This window comes from Ananas comosus, unplaced genomic scaffold (assembly GCF_001540865.1).
Source record: "Ananas comosus cultivar F153 unplaced genomic scaffold, ASM154086v1, whole genome shotgun sequence".
Lineage (NCBI taxonomy): Eukaryota > Viridiplantae > Streptophyta > Magnoliopsida > Poales > Bromeliaceae > Ananas > Ananas comosus.
Genome location: NW_017893411.1, coordinates 5,567 through 16,176, shown reverse-complemented (window position 1 = coordinate 16,176; position 10,610 = coordinate 5,567). Strand labels below are relative to the sequence as shown.

Sequence of the window (10,610 nt, the reverse complement as noted above, 5' to 3'; positions counted from 1 at the left end):
ATATATCCTACCAGATATGTGATTTGTGTGGAATCCATTTGTTGTCCTACTTTTTATTGCGCAGTACACTGAGTTTTCGGTTCATAAAAAAGAAAAACAAAACAATCTTTCATTTTCTTCAGTGTAGCACTTCATGCTTTTGTAAACAAAACAGTATACAATGAATCAAATTTCGCAGCGTAACGTACAACTCAATTGAACGTGGTGCAGTCTCTCCTGATCTGGCCCAAGTTTTCCGGCTTGAGCCGACCCGCCCGAGCGTTTGACCATCGCCTGCTGCGCGAACGCCCGCGAAGAGCTGCTACTGGTTCCCGCAATGTCGTCCGACGCGCGCGGACTTCGTCCGGTGTGTCGAGGTAGAGCACTCGGTCGCGACCTGAAGGCCCGAGGCCGGCGAACCGGTTTTGGGAGTAAGTAGCTGTCGAAGTACCGGGCCCCGTGACCGGGTCCATGTTCACCGCCATCGTGGGATCGACGAATGCGGCGGGCACACCGCTCAGCTGCTCCGCGTACACCGGATGAGCGGGGATCGACCAGGCAACGTCGAGCTGAATATGTACAGGCGGTCGGCCGAATGCGGGTGCAGTGCGCGAAGCGACCGTGTGGGCGCCGGCGAGAGTGCGACGTACGTCGAGCCAAGTTGAGGTTGTGTTTGCCAAAGAGCGACGTAGTATTCGGAGCGTTGTTTAGTCGGGCCGGGAGGGTCCCGGCTACAGCGCTAGGTTGGTGGAGATGAGGACCGGTCCGAGCCGGCGAGTTCAGACGTTGAGTCGGGCCTCCAGCCTAGCCAAAATAATGACACAAAAAGCTCGTTTAAATTGCGAACTATACTTGTTTTTGTATTTTGCAACTGAATGATAGTACTGATAGGTATTACTAGAGCCACAAACATACGATGGCGCGATTGCCAGTATGTCGGCACCAGGAGACCACGCCGGTGGGCATTCAGCTTCGACGGCCTCCTTGGCTTGATGACCGGTGTCGAAAACCCCTGTCGCGGCAGAGGGAGATGTTGTCCGGCGCGTCCTTCCGACGTCGCCGTTCGGCGACGCAATCAGCACAGATGCATCACAACCCTTGATCATCCAGAAATTCAATTAGTATCCAAGATATTTTTATTTTACTACAAAAATGAAAAAAAAAATTACTCCCTAACTTTAATTTAAATATGTACGGTAATACTTGGATTCATATCTCAAAAAAAATAAATATGATATATATCTCCAAAAAAAAGGAAAAAGAAAAAAAAATGGTTTGGTAGAGTCAAAGGCGGATTCATCGTGCTACTTTAAATTATTTATTTAGTTAGGAAAAAATAAATAAATTAACGTGCTGTATAAAATTATTGATGGGTACAATTATTATATATATTAATTTTTAATTTTCTTGTAAGTTGTAACAGTTAATGAGGATATTTATTAATTAAAAACCCTGGCCTTATTTTAAAAATTATTAAATCAGACTATGTGGCTTTCACGTCTATCTATGTTGTTCCCTTTTTTTTTTGTTCTAAAATCAATTTTAATGACCAATTCAACTTAACTTTGTGCAATTATTAAAATTACTAATAAAATTTGACACAGATTTTTAGATCTCATATATAGTCTAAAAAATTTGAAAAAAAAGAAAAAACATGACTCATTATTGAGCGAGAAAGAGTGCTTTAGAGAGAGTACTTGTATGAGTGCCACAAAATAACTTTTTTTTGAACCGTTAATGTGTAGCTACGCTAATATATTAAACATAGATTGGCTTATATATTTTATTTTTCTCGACTGCTGAGATGTTGGTATGCTGATATATTGCACATAGATTGTATTATATATTGCACATTTTTAGATTGTTGATGTGTTGGTATACTGATATATTATATACAGATTAGTATATCAACGGTACAAAGCGTTTCCTCCCACGAAGGCTCCCATTGTACTTTAACCCTATTACAATGAAATCTTTATTTTGACGACGCGTTATTCAAAACTAAATCCTGTAAATTCTTTTTGTTTTTTTAATTCTTTTTTTTTTTTCTTCTTCTTGATTCCTTATAGTTTGTGGTGTTTGATAGGAAAAAAAAAAAAAAAATCCAAGGAGTTTTAATGGTTCTAAATCTATGCCACAGTAAAAATCGATCTGATAGAAAATAAATTATGATTATAATTTGACATATGGAATCCTCATAAATTAACTTCCTTTGTAGATCTTTTTATTTACAAAATTTTATTTTTCTCATTATCGTCCTCTATATATTTTTTAATATCTTTATTTGTTTATAATGTTAAATTATATGAAACAATCGTTACTTTTCAAAAGCTTTCTACGAGCTCCAAATTTTTCCGTAAGTCGAAGATGTAAACTTGGAGCATAGTGCTTTTATATTTTACATTCAACATATGGCACACAATGTGGATCAAGCTTAATAATTAACCTCATTACCAAATACTCCCTTTTTTTTTTGTAGGTGCCATTGACTTTTTGTAACCTTGTTTTTCATATGATTAATCTCTAACTCCCTACTAATTTTAATGTAATAAAACCAACTCCTCAATCATTAAAATTCCTTGTTTCTTCTCCTAAATTCAAACTCCTCTACTCATATCCTTCCTTTTCATCAAATTCTTATGTAAGAAAAAACAAACAAACAAAAAAGAGGAAGATATAAATGTTGGTGATCTCCTAGCATCATTTTGCGAAGTTCGCGAAAAGCAAAAGAGCTTCAAAATAAGAGGATACGGAGATCGCACCTCGACGAAGCAATCGTGGAAGAACAACCTCAGTGTCGCGGGCACCGTCACGACCGTCGCGTTTTTCTTCTTCTCCACCGCCTGCCGCACAATCGACTCGACGTTCGGGCACGACGTTTCGTAGTAATTCGGCGACAAACCGGCCTCTGCGATTCGCAAAGCAAGCAATAGAACCAACCCCACAACCAATCCTCTCAAATAATGTTGCTCCATCTCTATTTAGTGTCTCTCTTAATTTGTCAAAGGGAAAGAAAAGAGGGAATGTGTCTGTAACAGTGGAGGGGATTTGATATAACAAAGATTAATTTTTTATATATATATGTGTATATATATAGGAGGGAATGGAAGAGTTGAGAAGAGAATGAGAAAAGTTTTATTAGGCATGTGTAATTAGCTTTTGATGATTTGAACTTAAGCTCACATTATATTTGACTTAATTTCATTGGTTGGTGTTGATCCAATAGGATTTTGACACATGAGTATGTTGCTTGGTCACATGCATGTTGCTCCATTCTATTTTAGTGGTAGTTTCAATGAAAAATTCTTTTAATTATTTACATATAATATATATATATATATAGAAAGAGAGAGAGAGTAGGACTACAATACACTTATTCTTCAAATTTTTTATGGTGATGTCATTAGAGGATGTCCAAGCAGAAGATTTGGCCGAAGATGTGCATATGGTTTGGGATAGACGGAGCGGAAGGACGGGGTCTCAGCTCATGAGCGATGGTTTACCTGAACTAATTGCCTATTGGTGGGTTATTTGGGAGATCAGGAATGGTGTGATCTTTAGAAGGAATCAGACTGATCCAATCCGTGGTTGCTATAAGGTTAAACAGCTGACGTCCCTGTGGGGGAAACTTCGCCCTATGGAGAAACACTGATTTTTTTTTATTTATTTTCGTCTTTGTCCGGCTTTTCATCTCTTTAGAGGCCTTATTGCCTTACCGATGTAGCTAAGTTCATATCCTGAATGAGTGAAGCAGGTAGCGTGCTTTTTCTCAAAAAAAAAAACAAATGTGTGCTAAATTATACAATGTTAGTGTCTCATCATTATGAAAAAGTTTGATCTATCAATTGTTGTAAATCAAAGTTTTTTTAAAGTTAAAATTGTGGGCATATTTTTAAATTATTTAATTAATTCATGGTAGTCCACGTATACCTTTGAATGTGAGATATGCATGGCACGATTACTCTGATTCCACTTTAAGCTTAGCACGATTTATTTGATGTTGATTAATTTATGCACAATAAATTTTTTTTAAAAAATACCAACCATTATTTTTAGTTACCTTAAAATTCGGTGACATCTTATCTCATACTTTTAATAAAATTATTTAAACTTTAGATAAAATAGGTCGCAATAAATCAGATCATTTTCTAAGTAATAAATTAACTAAAACTTAGCTAAAACTTTATTATTAATAAAATCATGGAGTTTAATGATGTAACGAGATTGGAGTATAAATTTCGGTTCCGTGTTATAACGGTGTTATAAAGTAAGATCATTTTTTATGATCTTACTTTATAAAATTATTTTTAATTAAAAATTTTAAAAATAATAAAAAAAAGAAATAAATAATTGAGTTAGGTTATTATTCGAGGTGGGCAAGAATGTCAACAATCCAACAACTGCGCGCACGAACCCACATTTAGGGATGTAAATGGATATAGATATTCAAAATTTTATCAAAATCTGAATTCGAAGGAGGCGAATTTATTTGATACTAAACGGATATGATTTCGAATATTAATATCAAAAACAAAAGCCTGACGGATATGAATTTTGGTGGTACCTCATCTGAACCCGAACCTGAATTTATTTTATATTATATATAATATGTATATAAAAATTTAATATTATATTTGAATTTGTATCTTAAAAATTTAGATTTAATATAGTCTATTTTGAAATATTGAAAAGAAAAATAATTATTTCGGCTTGGATTTTAAATTTTTGGTCGGATTCGGATTTGTATAGAAATTTTTGAAATCTGTCGGATCGGATTCGTATTTCGGGTTCGGAGTCGGGTTCGGCCGGTTCCGGTCCCTACCCGCATTACATGCACCCCTGGTCGCTAATTGATCGCAATTGCGGCGGCCTCCACGCGACGAGATGACGTACGACACAAGCGCTCTCCCTTTGCGGCTACGCACCACGTGTCACTCCAAGAGCTCTACACGTGCGACGAGTCGCCACGTCATCCTGCGCATCCTAGAGAGAGAAAATAAGAGAGAGAGAGAGAGAGAGAGAGAGAGAGAGAAAAAGAAGGGATGGAGTGGGGTGAATGCATGAATAGTTAAGGAGGTGAATAGTAGTAGTAGTAGTAGTAGTGGCGAAAATAACGATGGGCAAGGTAAGTGTTTTTTTTTTTTTGGGGGGGATTAATTTGATAAAATCAGTTCAATTTTTATATTCTTATTGTTGTTAGATTCATTTCTTGTGTATGATGATTCGAATAATATTAGCTAGTTTCGAACTTTATCCATTTTAATATTTGTTCTGTTGACTTGTTCGTCTGTATACATGATATGATTCATTTGAAATGTCTGAAGAAGTTTTGAGACTATTTTAGCGTCATTTTCTGTGTTAAGATTGTTTCTGTACTGCTTTCTACCGTATCAATAACTTTAGTAATAACAAAAAAAAAAAAACAAGAAATTTACCAATTTTTAGATCTTAATTATTATCATGATAATGGTAGGGGAAGGAGGAGGAGAAGAAGCTGGAGAAAGTGAAGAAGGCGGCGGTGGCAGTCGCGGCGGCGCAGGAAGCAAAGAAGGAAGTAGAGGAGATTTTTGAGGAAGTAGAGGAGAATAAAGTTGAGGGGAAGGAGAAGGATGAGGACACAGAAGCCGAGAAGCCGCCGCCGCCGCCGCCGCCGCCGCCGCAGCTGCAGCCACCGCAGGCGGTAGCGGCGGAGGAGGTGGTGGTGATGAGGGTCTTCATGGACTGCGAGGGGTGCGCGAGGAAGGTGCGCCGCGCCTTAAGAGGCTTTGAAGGTATCTGCGTGTGTGCTGAATATAAAATATTAAAACACTGTTCTCTGAACGTTCAAATTTTTAAAGAGATAATACGGTACTTGTTGATCATATGATGCAGGGGTGGACGATGTAAAGGCGGATTACAAGACGCAGATGGTGGCGGTGAAGGGGAGGGGGGCGGCGGCGGAGCCGACGAAGGTGGTGGAGAGAATCTACAGGAAGTGTGGAAAGAAAGCCGAGCTTATCATAACCGCCCGACCTTCGCCGCCGCCGCCGCTGGTGGTGCTGCCGCCACCGGAAAAGAATAAAGAGAATAGTAAGAATAAGGACGAGGAGGAGCCTCAGGTGGTCGTCGCTGTGCTTAACATCCGCATGCATTGCGAGGCTTGCGCGCAAGAGATCAAGAACAAGATTCTAAGGGTGAAAGGTGTTTTAGTATCATATATTCAACACTTCACCTCACGTTTGGATTCGAGACATTTGGACATTAATATTTGTGTGTGAAAATTGGAGCAGGGGTGCATGAAGCTGATCCGAACCTGGTGGCGTCGCAGGTGACGGTGAAGGGCGTATTCAATCCGGCGACATTGGCGGAGTACGTTCATAAGCGCACGAGGAAGCACGTGACCGTGGCAGCAGTGCACGTGCCGCTACCGTCCCCGCCGCCGCTTGCTGATGCACCGTCGGCGGAGGAAAACCGTCAGAATCCAAATCAAGAAACGGAAGAAGGCGGCGCAGGCGGCAAAAAAGAAGGGGGGAAGAAGCAGAAGGACAAGGAGAACAATAAAACGAAGAAGAGTGGGGGTGTAGACGCGGCGGCGGCAGTGGAGTCTATGGTGGTTGCGGTGGGGCCGACGGCAGCCGCAGAGGCTGGCGTCATAGGGGGAGGAGGAGGAAAGGTGACGAGCGAGCGCTACGACGCAAATAGCTACTACTACTACTACCATCCGCGCTACCCCGCGGAGTATTACGCTTACCCCCCGCAGATCTTCAGCGACGAGAATCCTAATGCTTGTGTTGTTATGTAATGCTACTACTTTAGAACTGCGTTGTCATCTGCACTCGCTTTTATACTATGAAATGCTAAAAAACTTTCTAAAAGCACTTTTGAGCTCTCTGTTGTATAATACTATAAAATGATGGTGAGAATTGTCATCGCAGAGGTGAAACAAGTTTTTGACGAGGTCTTTGAAGTACTTGGATGTTGCATGTATGTTGCTATAAAGTTGAAATAATATTTTTAAACTTGGAGAGAATTTAGGCTTGTAAGCAGATATAAAACCCTTTTTCCTTTAAATTTTCACAAAGATTCTTAATTGCAAGGTATAAATGTTTTCATACAAAATAATGAAACACAAACTGCCAAAATGTGCAAGTATTTCAAGCTCCAAAGAGCAAAGAATAAATGAACAAGATCAACATGAGGAGAGATAACAAAAGCTAAATTGCTAGAACAGTAACCAAAGGGGCATTCAAAGAAAAGCACTTAGGAATTTGTCATGCAGCAAATCTTTGGAATCATCAAGCATTATTCTCCTTGCACCGCCACTCCGCCCGCGCGCGCACGATCTCGGCCTTGTCCTCCTGCAGCCGGATCAGGTGCGTGCTGCCGAGGTCGGCCTCGCACGAATTCGCGTAGTCCTGCTCTATGTCTCGCGGCATCATGCTGGTCAGGGACTCCAGGAGCTGCGACTGTCGGCATTCGCGGCGGTATTCGAGTGTAATGCTCGTAAGGTGGTATTCCTCCAACACGTTCAGCGGCACGCTCTACGGAAGGACGGATCGAGTAGTTCGCTCACGCAAGAGAACACATTGCACTATCGAAAATTTAAAAATCGTAACAATTACCTCCAAGATCCATCCAATGTACTTCACATTGTTCACATGCTGATTGACATCCATGTCACTCCATCTTGGCTAAATCACAGAAAAGCAGAGAAGTTTGTTATTCCGATTTTGATTCCGATGCCAAATCTGATTTTGATTTCAATTGCGAGCCGAAAAAGTTAGAGAGATTTCTTACTGCTAATCCTGATCTGATATTTTCTGCGGTTTCGTCAGTAAGTTTGTCGATGGATCGGTCGCTGCCGACGTCGGAGATCACAGTCCTGTCCAAGTAAAATGGCCTCACCTCTTCCCTCACCTGTTCAGGTATCTTAGACAACCTTCTTGTTTCTCTGTTCATCATTACCCAGTTGCTGCAGAATACAAATACATATATGCATGTCAGAGAAAAAAAAAAAAAAAAAATAGAGTTTCAGAATTGGCTCAGACTAGTTGCAGATCACCTTGTAGCACTTGCTATCATTCTCTTGGTGTTGTAGTCTCTTATGATCCAGTCGCGGCGCATGCCGTTCTTCCCGGACGCCGCCACCCAGGTATCAATCTCAATCACATCTCCCCTGCAGAAGCAGAACATTTTTGAGAATGCGAATTTGCGCGAGGGGTGGAGACATACATATATACTGCAGATCTATTACATATGTAACATCTTGATCAGTTTAGCAAGTTTCTGATTTACCAGCGGCTGTATTTTTCGACCTGGATGTTTGATCCGAGTGACGACCACGATGAGCTGCCTGAGGCTCATCTGATGCGTCGCGCCGAACCCGTCGCTCGCCAGACCGGAGCTCATCACATGGTTCAGGGCTGTTTCCTGCTCTTAGTGATCCATTATTATACATGAATCCTTCAGTTTTGTAGTTATTATTGAGATTTGAATCACAAGTTACAAATATGGTTTGCACCTTAAAACTACTACAGCATCACTTCTATTTTGCCTAACTACTATCTATGTATGTCCCCCCTCACCATATTGGTTGCAATCACAATTTACAGTGTTATACTCATTTGCCAACACATCAGCAAACTTTGAGATCGAGCAATACTTTAGGAATTTAAAGAATCTTCTAAATTAAAAAAAAAAATCTTTTCGGACCCTAATAAATCCAGAAGCTCCAGGTGTAAACCGTCTTTTTTTTTTTCATGTTCAACGTGCAAGCAGAAATTCAAAATTTTGAACGTTCGAAAAGTCTAATTTCACCGGACAATGATTGTTAAAAACATAAAAAAAGATAAAAATGCACAGAACTTATCTAAACTATAAATCATTTTGAATTGACTATCCAACCTTTCTATTTATTTTATTTGAATTGGTCAATGATACTTTAATGAATTCATAATTGCATGAAGTATATTGGCCAAATCTGTAAAGATGACCGACGAATTCATTGACCGACTCAAATCAAACAAATTGAAAATGTTAGATAAATTCTATATTAATTTTATTTTAAAAAAAAGAAAAAAGAGAAAAGTACATGTAATTTACCTGAAGGAGATTCATGAGGGTCTCCATGGTGGCAGTCTTGTCAGGCCCAATCTCATAAGACCTGATCACAAATGTCTGCCTGTACACAAACTCTCTCCTCATCACAAACTTCCCACAGCTTGAATCGTTCATTCATTGCCACACCCCCCCCTCCCCTCTCCCTCTCCCACCTCCCCACCACCCTTCCCCACATACAATGAGCCTCTACGCTCCCATGCACCACCCCATTGACCACCCCTCCTCCCATTCCTCCCTCCCCATTTGCTCTCTGACCTTAACTATAATCACCATCTCACCACCACCACTACTACAACAAGTTCACTGCGGCTATCGCGCCGCCCCCCGAGCGCGCCGCCTGCAGCTCCTCCTACCCCCTTTCGGAGCCGAAGCCATACCCTCGCGGGCAGCCGATATCATCGGGTCGTCGCTGCCGGCCGTCATGCTCGAAGACTCAACTTTGGTTAAAGGAGAGCCAAATGGAAGGAGGCCATTTCATAATGTGATGCGTGTGTACTGTCATGTGTGCATGCATGGATTTAATTTCGATATGGTTTTGTTGTGCACAAAACTTAATATTATTTCACAAGAAAAGAAACATGCTATGAAGATAAACTAATCAAATGCTTAGTCCATATAAAGGTAGAAAAGAAGAGAGAGAGAGAGAGAGAGAGAGAGAGAGAAGAGAAGCAGAGAGATGATCAAGAGGCGTGGGTGACATGAATTGATTTGATTACACGCCAAGTGTTAGGAGATTGAGTGTGGTGTTAGCCTAGAAATTGTTGCCCAAAATAATAGGGGGAGTGTTTGTTTTGGGGAGAATTAAGGGATTAATTAGTAAGATCCAATCCATTAAATAAACAAATGAAGGGGAGTGGGAAAAGAATGATGATGTGATGGACTGCAGCACTCACCTGCTGGCCCTCCAACCAAATGTAACGAAGGAAAACAAAAAGTAGGCTTCTAAAATTAGATCCACACCAATACATTATTTGTCTAAATTATTATTACTGAAGTTGTATAATATATATTATATATACTCCCTTTCTTCTTCTCTTCTTCTTTTTTAAAAAAATTTTATTTTGATTATTTTATTATTTTATGCCAGTGGGCCTAAACAAGGGCCGATGCGTATCGGGCCTTGGGTTCGGGTCGGGCTTTTGTATTCTTCGGTCATTTTGGGCTGAAGTCGATCTTGCGCGACGAAGCCTATCAAATTTTCTAGCCGGGCTTGGATTTGGGGTCGCCCGATCCGACCCTGCACTCTACAGTAAGACCAAATAAGCTTTTAGACCAAAACCACCAAATTAAGACTACCGAAAAGACGATACATCATACACCGCATTTGTAACCAAATGTCAGTAGAGCACGGCACGATGCTCACTAGGGCTTGACGCATGCTCCGTGCATCGAAACTTAAAATTTTTGTAGAAGACTAAGGCCCAGATTGGGTGCACGAACATCTTATCTAACATATCCTTTTGATTTATTAGACACGTAAATAGTACTAAGTAGATAAGAAAACAATTAAATGTCTAAAATGAAATAACATA

General features: G+C 40.3%; 2 protein-coding genes and 1 pseudogene across 2 annotated transcripts; 1 reads left to right on the top strand and 2 right to left on the bottom strand.

Annotated features, from left to right (window-relative positions):
- Positions 1-191: 191 nt before the first annotated feature.
- Positions 192-3,030, bottom strand: LOC109705973 (peroxidase 16-like). Its single transcript, XM_020226789.1, has 3 exons — positions 2,742-3,030; positions 891-1,076; positions 192-548 (listed from the first exon to the last, which is right to left on the bottom strand). Exons 1-3 carry the CDS (start codon positions 2,952-2,954, stop codon positions 192-194), a joined length of 756 nt encoding a protein of 251 aa, XP_020082378.1. The 5' UTR covers positions 2,955-3,030.
- A 2,065-nt stretch (positions 3,031-5,095) lies between these two features.
- Positions 5,096-6,760, top strand: LOC109705972 (heavy metal-associated isoprenylated plant protein 7-like). Its single transcript, XM_020226788.1, has 4 exons — positions 5,096-5,104; positions 5,453-5,750; positions 5,851-6,159; positions 6,249-6,760. Exons 1-4 carry the CDS (start codon positions 5,096-5,098, stop codon positions 6,758-6,760), a joined length of 1,128 nt encoding a protein of 375 aa, XP_020082377.1.
- A 317-nt stretch (positions 6,761-7,077) lies between these two features.
- On the bottom strand, positions 7,078-9,192 carry LOC109705979 (annotated as a pseudogene).
- Between the last annotated feature and the right edge of the window lie 1,418 nt (positions 9,193-10,610).

Bases quoted from the DNA above. Each gene is read 5' to 3' on its own strand.
- LOC109705973 (XM_020226789.1), bottom strand. From the start codon at position 2,954: ATGGAGCAACATTATTTGAGAGGATTGGTTGTGGGGTTGGTTCTATTG. The intron at 1,077-2,741 runs GTGCGATCTCCG...TGGATGATCAAG, and splicing joins TCCACGATTGCTTCGTCGAG to GGTTGTGATGCATCTGTGCT. The intron at 549-890 runs GTTTGTGGCTCT...GTACATATTCAG, and splicing joins TGGCAATCGCGCCATCGTAT to CTCGACGTTGCCTGGTCGAT.
- LOC109705972 (XM_020226788.1), top strand. The intron at 5,751-5,850 runs GTATCTGCGTGT...CATATGATGCAG, and splicing joins CGCCTTAAGAGGCTTTGAAG to GGGTGGACGATGTAAAGGCG. The intron at 6,160-6,248 runs GTGTTTTAGTAT...AAATTGGAGCAG, and splicing joins CAAGATTCTAAGGGTGAAAG to GGGTGCATGAAGCTGATCCG.